General features: G+C 37.6%; 2 protein-coding genes across 3 annotated transcripts in view; one reads left to right on the top strand and one right to left on the bottom strand.

The window, feature by feature from the left end:
* The window catches only part of LOC114944077 (uncharacterized), a 78339-nt gene extending 72170 nt beyond the window's left edge, over positions 1–6169 (bottom strand). The window contains exon 1 of the mRNA XM_085482384.1: positions 5729–6169. The gene's annotated coding sequence lies outside the window, so the exon portion shown is untranslated. The remainder of the gene's footprint in view (positions 1–5728) is intronic.
* Positions 6170–6997: 828 nt separating this feature from the next.
* Positions 6998–12710, top strand: LOC114944170 (sialin). 2 transcript variants are annotated; one of them, XM_029319957.2, is made up of 9 exons: positions 6998–7312; positions 8801–9006; positions 9246–9467; positions 9581–9665; positions 9892–10058; positions 10353–10502; positions 10766–10898; positions 11479–11732; positions 12177–12710. In XM_029319957.2, the coding sequence occupies exons 1-9, from the start codon at positions 7246–7248 to the stop codon at positions 12468–12470; spliced, it is 1578 nt and encodes a 525-aa protein (XP_029175790.1). In that variant the 5' UTR covers positions 6998–7245; the 3' UTR covers positions 12471–12710. The 2 variants fall into 2 exon arrangements, with proteins under 2 accessions (XP_029175790.1, XP_029175789.1); XM_029319956.2 differs by lacking the exon at positions 6998–7312 and adding an exon at positions 7538–7987.
* The last annotated feature ends 1649 nt before the right edge of the window (positions 12711–14359 follow it).

The following is a 14359-nucleotide window of genomic DNA, read 5'->3' as shown; positions in this document are numbered from 1 at the left end:
TCAAAGTGATCTTCATCCAAAGAATCTTGCTCGTTATTAAAAACATTATAAATCTCGCTTCAAACACTCGTATCGCTAAACGCAAATTCTTGTAGGATTTATAATTTTTAATCTTCGAATAATCATAAAATAATATTTTAATTATTTGCAAGTAATTATATATATAAATTTTGAATTTTTGTCACTTTAAATGAATTTTTTAATCTTAATATTATGTTGTATTTTTCCTTTCTCAAAGAGACATAAAAAAGTATTCGATATTCGATATACAAAGTTTCAAAGTGATCTTCATCCAAAGAATCTTGCTCGTTATTAAAAACATTATAAATCTCGCTTCAAACACTCGTATCGCTAAACGCAAATTCTTGTAGGATTTATAATTTTTAATCTTCGAATAATCATAAAATAATATTTTAATTATTCGCAAGTAATTATATATATAAATTTTGAATTTTTGTCACTTTAAATAAATTTTTTAATATTAATATTATTTTTTATGTTGTATTTTTCCTTTCTCAAAGAGACATAAAAAAGTAAAATAAGTAACTACCTAATACTATGGGATGCTATAATCTTCAGGAGTTGTAACAGGTAAAAATGCACCCTGGTGCGTTCACACATTTTCTCATTCATTCTTTTCATTCATGTTTTTAAGTTATTCGTAAACTCGTAGCGCTTTGATCTCAAAAAGAAATACATCGAATCCCATGAAAAAATGTTCTCAAAGTAAATGTAGCGTGACAAATTATACTCTAGCCCTACGTGAAGACTCAATTGGAAATTCCAGAAAATGTTATACCATTTATGTTTTCTTCGATTGTGACGACACGCGCGCTTCTACCGCTTATGGCGAAGAAAATTGCGAATCGGACGGTGAAAAGTTTCCCCTAATAGTCAACGAGCGCTCTGCATTTTTAAGGAATTCCCAGATCGCTCCTTATAAGTAACGTACCTTGTGATGCAAGATCTTTTCGAAATGTTTTCTGTATTGCGACAATTCTGTATCGCTACATTTTATACAATACGTACAATAATGTGACTAGACTAGATTCCGTATTCAAAATATTCTTGCCCTTCCTATGAAATATACCCAATGATTTCTGTATCAAATAGTCTCTCTCATTGAAAGTATAATAACATATAACACTTTAAATGATTAACGCATTATTATTGATTAAATATACATTGCCCAGTTAATGATTGATACCGTATATATATAAGTAGAAACAAGACAATCGTATAATATTATAAAAAGATTTATTCCAATTAAATAAATTTTAATATAAAATGCTGTTGCATTCTATATTTCATTGTCAGTTAAAAGCATTAATTACTGCATCGCATTACGTCATATCATCTCTTCTTTTGCGATGCTGAAAGCGTGGCGAGAAATATATTGTCGACTTCACGCAATCGATGACGAAAGTGTATTAGGCTGTATGCGGAAATAATTATAGTCGTGAGTTATAGAATCCACTCTCGTGGGAGCTATTAGACGTATTCTACGTAAAAATAGCGTAGCTGTAACACCGTCCGTTTTAAGCAAATTGCTCTTCGGCAAATGACTTCGGTGCGCGAATAGGCCGCTAAAATTTGCAAACTTTGCCGTTAGACGCGATATGCAAACTTCCTTCGTAGCTCTCGACACGCCAGACAAGTTTCACCGAGAGAATTCTTAAATCTGCGTTTAATATCAAGTTTATCGTCCGACAAATTTAAGATTTTAAACGTTTCGAGAAGTATTCATCAACTCGAATTATGCAACACAGAGTTGATTTTCAGGATTTATTAGCTTCTAGGGTCTCTCTCTCTCTCTCTCTCTTTCTCTCTCGCATCCTTTTACATGACTTTTTTTATGTTTATAATGACGCATCTTATTATATTTCAGCAAAGCTAATTATTTACAGCACGTTCCTTCCTTCATAAACTTCCTTAGAAATCTTAATTTCCATGACTATTTCTGAAAGGCTAATTTCTTCGAGGATTTCCTGCTCGCGTAGTAGTAGAACTCTTGATTTTATTTTCTTGAAATGAGAATTTTGATTTCATTAAAATGTCGATGAGAGAAAGATGCATTTGTCATAAAAATATTAATGCAGAAGATCCTTGTTATGTATATTAGAGATACAAGATGGATTCTTGTTTCGCGTCAAAGAATACAGGTGTAATGACTCTACTTTCTCACTACTTGACATTCTTTAAAATCAGCAAAAAGAAAGTAGTCCGGAATTCTTAATTTTTGCTTCCGTTTTCAAGAACTTGAGAAGGAGGAATGGACTTTCGGGACAATTAGGGGAGACTCGCAAATGGACCGTAAAGCAATTCGCACGCTGCGAATTGAATCGAGGCGCCAGAGAAAATCTAGTTTCACTTTTGCACCGTCGCGTCCTTTTTCGCATGTCGCGTGTCCTACTCCCAGTCAATTGCGAATTTTCTAATTAGAGATTATCAGATGCATCGATTTACAACCGTCAGCGCAGTTAATTGGGTCTCGCGAGGATATCACGTATTTGGGGTGTGACGCGATTTATATATTCTGCGAATAATGCTGTACGAAGCACACGAAAGCGCGCGTTTCACTCTGTTTGATGTGCTCCGAAAATTAGAGAACTGTGGAATTGATTTGAATTATCTTCATCTTTCTAGCACTCTCATATATTTTCATAATTATCATAATTTTATTCATAAATTACATATTCAAGGAGGGATACCGGTACATTGTGTCTGTTCTTTAAACTATATAAAATTTAAAATTATATAATATATTGTATAACATGCAATTCCAATGAACAGGATGAGCGATCTTTTCGTTAAATTTCCGCGACATTGTGCACAGTGTAATTTCAAGATTACACAACTTTGAAATTATTTGTAATTGTGTTTTATACGCATCGCAGCTTTAGAAATCGACATTTTAAAAATCAAATCGATATATTATTATTTTAGCGATTTCATTAAAATCATAATCTTATTTCTTGCACATATAGCTTTTTATTTTTTCCGAATTTGACATAGATTTGAAACAGAATAATTGTTTTTTTTTTCGGTATGTATTATTATCTCAGACAATAAAGTCGCACATTGTCAGAGAAGTATTTTTTCATATGAATGTCGAAAATATATTTTTTTATAAATGGAATATACAATTCATGTCATCATAATGACACGTTTATGCCTAAATTAAATAACTGAAGCGACGTATTTTCTCGAAGCACGTAGAGCGCGTCCGAAACGTGATCATCAACAATGGGACCGAGATGTCACGTAAAGATTGTTGCATGATCTCGCTGGGCTATTTCCTAGTTGATCTCTCGGAACTTTCGCTTCGGAATCGTCGTACGTGAGTTTCGGTCAAGCTCGCAAAAAGCGGAGCATCGTATAAAGTGACCCGCGCTGAAAAGAGGAAACACACACACACACACACACACACACACACTCACGCGTCGTTCTTCGCGAACGTATTCATTTTCTTCCGCAATTTGCCGCGCACAAACACCAGCGGTTCTTCCTGTGCAGTCGACAGGTAGTAGCTAGGTAGGTGTATGAGTGAACGACCTTAATGCAACGGTATTCGTGTGTGCGCGATTTTCAAAGCACGTACGACAACGGTGCGTTACGACGCGTGTAAGGTCGCCGCACGTCGAAACTGCTCCGGTTTCGTCGCCCGGATCCGCTCGGCGTGTCACAGTTTCGTTGTGTAGATTTATGCATTTGTATAAGCGGAAACATTGCATTATGCGGCGAAAACATTGGAAGGATTCACTGTCAAGATTTCCTTCTATTCGTTCAATTAAAATTGATACAAGATATTTTGATTTCTATTACAATAAATAGGTATGGATAGATTGAAGTTATTTATATAGATTTGATTATTAAATATTAACGATATATCTTGATTGGAAAATGTATTAATAATCAACTTAAAACGTGTCTCAGTAATGATTTATTAAAATGTTTAACATAAAATTTTATTAGGTATTATTTAATTAAAATAATATAATGTAATTAAATAATAAAAATAATGTAATTAAAATATTAAATATTAATATTTATATTATTAAAATATAATCCAGCAATACTATTGCACATGAGAACACATCTCATTGCATTAATCTTAAAAATATTTCGTTCAATTAAAATTGATACAAGATATTTTGATTTCTATTACAATAAATAGGTATGGATAGATTGAAGTTATTTATATAGATTTAATTATTAAATATTAACGATATATCTCTTGATTGGAAAATGTGTTAATAATCAACTTAAAACGTGTCTCAGTGATGATTTATTAAAATGTTTAACATAAGATTTTATTATTAATAATTAAAATAATATAATGTAATTAAATAATAAAAATAATATAATTAAAATATTAAATATTAATATTTATTATTAAAATATAATCCAGCAATATACTATTGCATATGAGAACACATCTCATTGTATTAATCTTAAAAATATTTAATTTTATTTCTCTCGGTATTATTTTTGAAAGTAAATACACTTTATTATATACAATTAAGTTAATTTTGATGAATGGCAACTTTCGAGGATTATCATATGAGCATGTCCACGTGAGCGAGAGATAACAGTATTTATAGTTCATATGTAAACCAGCACAAGAGTACCGACGATGGAAGTTGGTAAATTCCCAAGATTATTAATTAGCTTGACAGGTTTATACTCACGTACTTGTTCCGCGTTTTTCGTACTTGTTATTTAAATTGCGCAAAATTGATTTTTTGAAAGTCGACAATTATAGCGACCCTCGAACGAAACCGCTCGTATTTCTAACAGAGCTCGAAACTCTAGCTCGGGAACCTGTTACGGATGATCCCTACGACCAGAAATATGTCGGGATCCTCGAGAAGCGCATTCCAAAAGATAGGGGGAAGGAAAGAAAAGGAAAGAGAGGAGGAGGGACAGTAGAATCGCGGGATAAGAAGAGCAAGGAATTTTATAAAACACTCGCGAGGTATATACCTACATACACATTAAAAAAAAATTCTTGAAAAAATTAATAGTCAAATACATGGACTTATAATACAATAGTGCATTATTCGCTATTGTGCCAATCTTCCGTGATTAATTACAAAATATGCTGATGTAAGTCGAAGATAGAGGAACTCGTTAGCATCTTCTGCGAAATTATCAGAGCAGTTGCAACTACGGGAACTGTAGCAATAGCGAGAATGTTAATAACGAGAATAAGAATTATAATTCTAATGCGGCAGAGAGAGGAAAACTGTTTTCGCGATAAATTAGGAGAAGGGAGATCGACAGAGGAAAGAAGGCGCTTGTTAGAGATTAAAGTTGCGTCTTCAAGGAACTAGGTATTAAGCTTGAAAACAAATCGAATAAGACAAAAATTCTTAAGAGCGGTACGGAGCGAAGGCGAGAGTGAAATGAGAGAGTGGATGAGAACACGAGATGTGGGGAAGGGATCCGGATGAGTGGAAGAAGGAGAAGAGATGAAGGAGATGCGCGGGCACGCATTCCGATCGTTCAAAGGATCCTTTAAGTCCTTTCGATAGGAATGGATCCGAATGCCCTTTGCTGGTCTTTCTCTCCCGTATCGTCCGCTATTGGAACTAGAGAAGCCAGAGAGGAGAGAGTGTGTGAAGACGTAAGGAAAGAGGTTCGTTCGTTGTTCGGACCCCAGCGGAATACCTAACTTTACCTTAAAGCAAACGGTCAAAACGCAATCAAAACGGAGTCCACTCACCTCGTCGCGCCGCGAATTCCTCCTCCCTCGATGTCTTCACCTTCGCGATAGTCACCAGTTTGCGCGATGTAGGTTCCCAGAAAAAGATCACACCACTGTATAAGAAAATATGCTGCACGTTGCAAACGTCAAATTAGCCGGGCGCGCTGACACGCCGCATTTTGTCCTGCGCTTGTTTGAAAAGTAATCCTCGACGCTGGCGTAACTCGGATTCTATAGAGGCTCCCCTTCAAAGCGTCGCGTTCCGCGTTCTTCGTCCGGGATCACTTCTTCGTTCGGGACTCTGAAACGTTGCGGAGACGGTTTGTGTCACACGTGCGTGTGTCGTTTGCCGCGAGATGAAGACGTGAAAAACGCGAGACCGCGAAAATTGCGCGCTTTGCTCCGAAGCGGCAGATAAGTGTGACAAGCCACACTCCGAGCGATCGACGTGTTTGCCGTTTGACCTGCCTGCAAACTGACCAATCGCCACGCAGGTGGTATCCTGCTGTGGTCCCCGCTGGTGGCAGGTTTAGAAACAGGGAAGGGGGACCCAACTACCTGCGCGACCTACTGGGACTTGGTGCAGAACGATTCGTAGATCAGGCCCCGATTCGTGTTGTTGAATTCATAGTCGACTGATGTTAAAATTGCTCGACTACAGGTTACGCAGACTGTGAACTACGGATGGTGAATGGCCCAACGTCTTTAAATATTATCATGGTGTGTCTGTAGGTTCGTAAAGGCGGGATACTCGCGGTAGAAGCTTTCAACCAGGTTTCCTTTGTTACCAGCTATCGATAGTTGCTTCAGTTTCTGAGTAATTTATTACACTAATTTAATCATAGTGTGATATACGTGCATAATGACTCGAATCAGCTCTCAAGCTTAAAGATAAAGAGTGATTTTTTAAATTTCTTTAATCGAAAGATTTTTAAAAAATAATATATATTCAATCAAGAACATATATTTTAATAAAATGAAATTTGGATGTGTCATCATAGTGAAATTGTTATGAAATATTATTTTGACAGATACGAAATGGGATCTAAATATATGTTATACACTTTTTCGATATACTCTAAAAAATATTTCTCGTTACGCAAGCGTATAATAACGTTTGCACGTAATATAATGCATCGATTAATTCATGAATGTTAATTGTTACGTCACATCTCTCTCAGGGGATTTAAACAAAATATATAACTGATGCGCACAGAGATCTTTATCTATGTTGATATCGCTCGACACGTCGACGTGTGGGGAAAATATTGCGAGGCCCGCCTCGTGCACACGGTGCTTCAAGGCTGACCGGCATAGGTACTTATTGTATCAAGTCTCGTTAACGGAGATGTTCATTCACTCGCACCGGCCACCAGATGATCAGTATAGCTCGCGTAACTCGCTGTCGCGTCCTACTCGTCGCGCGGCGCAAAAGTGGCCGAAAAGGAGCCGTGAATTTTTCGATGATATGTGCCTGAAGTATCGATCCTACATCATGGAAACGCAGTCAGTTTGCGAGCTCATTTGACGACGATATGGCGGCGCTGGTTCGTCTTAAACGCGGCAGCGTCCAGTTGAGACACGCGGCACTCGAGGTCAGAGGTACGTGTGTGTGTCCTCAATCGACTTCCCCTCGGCAATATTTTTGTTTTCGAATTTTCGGTGCATTACTTGAAAATAATTAATCAACGTTTTGATATAAAATTAAACAGCATATATTGACTTATTAATTATTTTAGGTATATATTGTCGAATTATTAAATGGGTTTTAGTCAGATTCAATTATTTAATTGTAATTGATTTTTCTGTATCAAAAATCTTACGGTCTATATTTAAAATTATGAATTTTGTGTTAGCAAAATTACTCTCTTTCATTTATTAAGTATTCCCAATTAAAATCTTGCGCATCCATTGTGTTCTACAAATTCTCTGTGAAACAAATTTGTATTAGAAGCAGTGTTGAGAAAATTATTTTTTCACTGTGCAAATTTTTGCTATTCAAAAAATTAATAATATGTGATCGCTTCATTGTCTAAAAGTGTCAGCTATTTGCATTATATCATCGTCGTGCCAAAGTCGAGGTCACCTGAAATATATTTGGAGTAGTGGAGAGATAGTGCGCGAAGAATCAAACACTGGAAGTGATAAGAGCGAGATGTCGCGTAGATCTCATTATTTTTTAGTTCTGTGAGATGGCAGACTTCGTTAAAAGAGGTAGCGTGCAGTTCGTTAAACATGGTAGTTGTCAATTAAAACTCGCTGCTCAAGAGGTTCGAGGTTTGTTAATTTTAATCATTATAATTAATTTTAATAATTACAATAAATTTTAATTATTACAATCAATTTTATATCTCTTATCGTGTGAGATTTATTTTATTTCTCGTTCTGTCAAACTTTAAATAATTCTCGCTGTATCATATACAGTTTTACATTAATTTATTCAATGTAATATAATACGGCCATTTTCACGTCATTCTGTGATGCATACATTTTAATATTATTTTTTAGACGTTAAAAAAATTAGTCTTAAATGCTTCTTAAGTTTAGACTTGATACGCAGATATTGTACCAGCCATTTGAGTAAGTTATCAAAATCAAATATTGTCGTGCTCGGATGTTTGGAGACCACGATAATGAATGTACATATATGTATATGAAATTTTCTGCTACCATTATTTCACCTTGAATTTGTCAAAAATACGATTCAGTAAAAATTTCAGTTGAGCATAATTTATAAGATATATTATTATTTAATACTATTTTATTTGATAATTTTTGCAAACACAAAATTCAACACAATAAAAGAATTATTCGAATTTTTTAATCGCAATCCAAAGTTTTAGTCATTTTTACTAATAATTCAATGTGATAAGATATTTGTGCCTTATATTTTTTATCAACGCAGTCATAAGGCTTGTTTTCTGTCCCTGCACTAATGTTCACCAACGTAGCAATAAAAACAAACCCATAATTCGTTAAATAATTTTTAATAACAATTTAATGATGAGAAAATTCCAAGCTTACCAGTGATATGCTCGAAATAATCGCGAGTATTATGACGTGTTACTTAATTATATTGTTATTCTTAAGCGGCTGTACGGGCGCGACATATCGTTGCCGCGTTAGTCGCAGTTGGATTCGCGCTTTGCGGCGCGGTAGAAGTCAGTTCCTCGGTCGCATTGCTGGCGAATCAGAAAGACAATCATGCCATCATCGATACGTCTTGGCACTGTGATATGCTGGTCAATATCACCAGCCGTAATCGCACCGAGGACTTCGAAATTATATTTATGGAGGTATATATATATTCTCTCAAGCATTTTGTGCTTGATAAAATATTCCACTATTTTATTTTTTTGTTAAATTTTTATTTATCGACGCAAACATACATTTTGTGCTTCTGGTTCGTTCACTTTAATTGTTCAATTTTTTCTCAAGGCAATCTCAAGGAGGAGATGTATGTAATATTCCGGAGAATAGAAATGCTTGATAATATGACAGAGACGTTTATAATTCATAATATTATGAATGACAGCTGCCGCAGGAGGAGCGAGCGGAATCGAACATGCGCGAGGCGTTCTTATGGGGACAGGTCGCCGGTCCGATTCTCGGAGGTTGCTTGGTATGGGGTCGCTCCGGGCCCTCCATGGTGTTCTCACGCGCGGTCCTCAGTGCCTGTTTAGTGTCTCTGTTAATTCCCGCCGCCTGGCGCGGACCGTCGCACGTTGCGCTTCGTTTAGTTCAAGGATTATGCACCGTAAGTCGGATCTTGACGTCATCTCTTTAGACGCGAGGTTTCGCGCAATATGCATATTATCGTAAAACACGGCACGCAAATGTGAAATGATTGCGACATCCTGTCTTTTGCAGGGCGCAACCATGCCTGCTGCTCACATGCTAGCTATGACGTGGTTTAAAAGTCATCACAGAAGCTGGTTCTTCAGTTGTTATGCGGGTATGTTTGTGGTTGGGAATAAGCAAGCGGTTTTTTAAATGAGAAGTAACGAGTGTGGGATGAGTGTAATAAGAGATCTCCGATCTCCATGTAGTATTGTTTTGTAAGAAAGACATATTAGGGAAAGAGAAATACTATGGACTCTTTTTTTCGGAATATTTTTCAAGCGTTCCGCCGAACGCGCTGCGTGTTAATCGGACTAATCTTGATTCTCGTCCTCTTTAAGCTGTTAGCGTAGGTTATTGCCTCACCGGATGGCTGGGCACCGCGGTGGTGCGAATGTTTGGCCGCGATTCTTTGTGCTACGGTCTGGTTCTTCTGGCACTGTGCTGGTATTTCGCCTTCGGTCGATTCGTCAAGGATTCACCGAGGTCTTATCAACACGATACAAACGTAAGCGAACATTTCCGGGTCGTTTAACGGACTGACGCGTCACGGGAAGTTGCCGAATAAGCTAATTCGCTGTTTATATATATTATATAATAAGAGATTGCTGCGGGATAGATAATTGAAAAAATCTCTTTTATACAGACTCTAGAAATTATTCTCAGAATCCGCGATAAATTTATAATATAATATACTGTTGTAACGTTTACTTAAGATTTGCATGCACGTGTACGAGATAATTTCCGGACGTGATGTTACATATCTGTATGTATGTATAAAATCACGTGCTGATAATCACAGGCGGCTGTGATACCATGGGGAAAGCTACTGAGATCTGTACCCGTCTGGGCGTCCGCGGTGGCGACTATGGGTAATCAATGGGGCGACGCGACTCTCGCTCTTGGCATGACGAAGTACCTGAAGCTCATATATGGTTTCTCTACAGCTAACGTAAGTTGGCTGGGATTTCGTGCGATTATCATTATTATAAAATGTTTTTTTCGCTCGTTAACGGACGAGGCTATAAAAGTATGAAAGAATGTAAGAAAAATAGAGAAGAGATGTATAAATTTTATATTACTATACGTAATTATATAACGGCACGAGAGTCAGAGGTTCAGTTTCGTAACCGATCGATATTGCGGAACAGCTGCAAGACGCAATAACGGGCTCTCGTCTGTTTACTACTAACAATAAGTTGTGATCCAATTCAGGACTCGGTTCTGACCACGTTACCTCACATCGGTCACTTCATGGCTGCGCTGACCTGCGGTCTACTGGTGGATCACGTTCGCGAGTCTAAAATAGTATCCACGACCACGGCGAGAAAGTTAGTCGTCTACACAGGTGTGTTATATATGTACCTCTGTAAATGACGTTGTGTATCTGCAACGCTGCGAAACGCGTGCAAGAATTTTTAAATTATCAAGTAAATTTAGCGATAATTTTCCTTTTTCTCAACGCAAATTCTGAATGAAAAAGCATTCTAATTTAAATTTAATATGAAAAATTATACATATATATCTGATACCTTAATATTCTAATATAATAATAATAAATGATATAAAACTATGAAGTCACCAGATGATAATTAAAAAATGGTAATAATTCAATCGACCAATTCTGGCAAATAATTAAATTTATTGAATTTTCACAACGTTTCGGCCGTGGGTTTCGGCCCTTATCAAGTGCTATAATATATAATATTAATTATTAGAAAAATAAATATTATATAAAAATAATAAAATATATAAAAGTATTCTAATAATTAATATTATTAAAATTTTATTATAATTAATATTATTAAAATTAATATTATTAATATTATTAAAAACGTTGTGAAAATTCAATAAATTTAATTATTTGCCAGAATTGGTCGATTGAATTATTACCATTTTTTATAATAATAATAAACAAATGCGATCAGCGCACTTCATCCCCGCGGCTCTCCTTTTCGTCGCCGGTTACGCCGGATGTCAGGCCCTGGGCGCCGCTTGGCTGGGGATAGCCGCCCTCCTCGTTTCCGGTACCGCACCGGCTGGTGCACTCGCGGCCATAGCGGATCTCGCACCTGCGGAATCGCCGGCGTGCGCCGCGGCCGCGTGCGCTCTCTGCTCCACGTTGGGCGCCGCCGGATTGCTGGCCGCCAATTACTTCGTCACCCAGGCTCTTCACGGCTCCGTAAGTCGCATTATTACACCGGACGTGACACGCGCGCGCCATCCGTTCGCGTAAACGTAACGCGCCAAATAGTTTTGCCGTCCGCGAAGTAGGAAGTCGGATTGCGTAAGAAGAAATTAGCGTTGAATCGTTTCTTTTTTTCTGGTTATATTAATTTATTACACTTTCGAATATAAAGATAAAAATAGAATCTCTTCACCGAAAGATTTCTTTCGATTGTGTATATTACGCAAATCTTGGGAAATTGCATAACGAGCATTTCTTATATTTCTTTTGTCCCCATCGAGTGAAAATGGGAAGCTGAAATATCGCAATATTGAGATGAAATTGGGATGTTTAACTAGTCGCGATTTGCTTCTGCAATCCTGTCGCCTTATTCAGATTCTAACGCAAATGACGACGGATAATTGCGAAGGCAGAACGGTGTCTTTCGGTTTGTTTTAGATCGCTGGCTCTTGGCGATTGGTATTTGGCGTCGCATCCGTCGTCTTGTTAACGACCGCTGCGGTTTTTCTCGCGCTCGGCAAAGGCGTTCCGCAACCGTGGATCCCATCGGTGCCGAGACCGCGAAGTCACGACGCAATCTACGAGCAGGACGCCCTCGAGCTCGATCACGAAGACGTGGGCGTGCAGACCGAGCCTTACGGGCCCTACGCGCTGGAGGATGACGTCGAGAGTCTAAAGAACGTTCCTCGCTCCGCGTCTATTCATTCCAAGATCTCGGTGACCTCTAATTGAATTAGATGCGATCGTCCGCGTAGAAATTCTCTTCGCCATTTTTTTGCGCGCCTCTTCATCTTACGCCAAAGATTTCGTTTTGTCGCTTCGCATTCTTTTTTTCTATCGCGATAGAGAAAATTGTACAATAAACGAATTAATGTATATAAGGATTTAAGAGTAAGAATATTATATATTTATACGATTAAAACACATTGTGTCCTCGAAGAATAAGATAATAAAAAAGAGATCTATCCCAAAGGCCTGTCTGATTTTTATCCCTGTAAAATCTGTAGGCGGATCTACTTTCTTCCAGACAATGATCTTTTTGTTCAAAATTGTCTCTGATTTAGTGAAACGTTTTGAGAACGTTGTCTCTAGAGATAAAATCATTGCGAAACGATGCCATGAATAATAATGAGTAAATTCGCCGACTCATGGAAAGTCGGGTAAGAACACCAACGGCGAGCTAGAAATTCAACGAGAGTATCAAGTAAGTGTTGTCCTTTTTTTTTGTCTCAGATTATTTACTTTCGACTATTGTTGTAGCAGCCTCGCTTCATCAGAATGCATCGCCGTGATTTTCTCCACGTGCGCTATTTCTCAACTGTGTTGCATACAAATGCATGCATTACGCACACGTTTTGTTCCGTTCTGTGAGACATCGTGTAAGCCCCCTCGGCTTTCTATCTCCTCCGGAGAAAGAACGAGAGACAAGCCGACGCGGATGCGACGATCGCGCTCCAATTATCCCTATCGCGATCGCTTTGATTCTATATCTAGGAGACCGCGTCTACGCCACTGTATTTTACCGGCGTGCACGGAATACCGGAAGACGTGTGTAAGATCACTGTCCGTTTCAACGAGTGTCCTCGCGTTCTAACGACAAACGTCGGGCCTTTCACATGCACGCGTGCATATCCGGCGCGAGCGCGCGCGAAAAAAATCGAAATCGCTATTTAGGTAACCGCGGAAAATGACCTGCCATTCACCGTGAATTTAGATATATGTATATATGTACTTTGCGCTTTTATTTTTTTACATTCGTTTGTTTCACTTGTTATACGCAAAACTCGTTTAATTACATTCTCGAACGTGTCCCGTAAGCGCAATATATAATATTGGCTCGACGATTATTCAGGCATGTTCGATTTTATTTATTAATAACTGGAACGCGCACTATATTTTTACAGAAATATATTTTTAAGCGAAACTCAGGAATAAACTTGAAATAATTTATCTAGATTTTTTTTTCTGTTCTGTGATACAATTTCGATAAAATTATTCGTGATACTCGCATTCGAAAATTAAAAAATAAAATTGAAATAAAAAATTATATTTAAATGAAAAAATAATTATTTTAATAATTATTAAACTAAATTTATTTGTGATAATTCGCTCATACGCTTATATATGATTATCGAGTTATACTTTAATACTTCACCGTGCTATTAATAAAATTGATCTCTTTAATGTTTTTTTTTTCTCGAATTGACTCGCTTTTTCCGCATCCACGACAAATGGACCAATCGAACATATGTCGGATTGTTCCGCTTCACGGCTTTCTGCCGTGATACGCGTGAGATATTCGTGACGTGTCATACGTAACGCTTTTGCGAACGAAGAATTCGCCCGCGGACAACACGCGGACAACAGTCCGAATGCATGGAAACCGCACTTCGAGATCCCATGATCCCCGTCCACGACTCTGTATATAATATATATTGTATATATATATATTCCCCCGAGACTGTGCAACTTTGTTGTTGTGCAGATCTCCGACCGGGGCACGAGAGTCTCGCAATCCGCGACGCTAATTACCGACAGTAGACGCGTTACTTTACTATTCTTTCCCGGTTAGCGCCGACTCTCAGGGACTTATGAAATGAGTTCTCACACAACTCTTCGTC

Source organism: Nylanderia fulva, unplaced genomic scaffold (assembly GCF_048542155.1).
Source record: "Nylanderia fulva isolate GAGA-0341 unplaced genomic scaffold, ASM4854215v1 Scaffold20, whole genome shotgun sequence".
Lineage (NCBI taxonomy): Eukaryota > Metazoa > Arthropoda > Insecta > Hymenoptera > Formicidae > Nylanderia > Nylanderia fulva.
The sequence above is the reverse complement of the archived record's forward strand: the minus strand, read 5'-3'. Positions and strand labels throughout refer to the sequence as shown.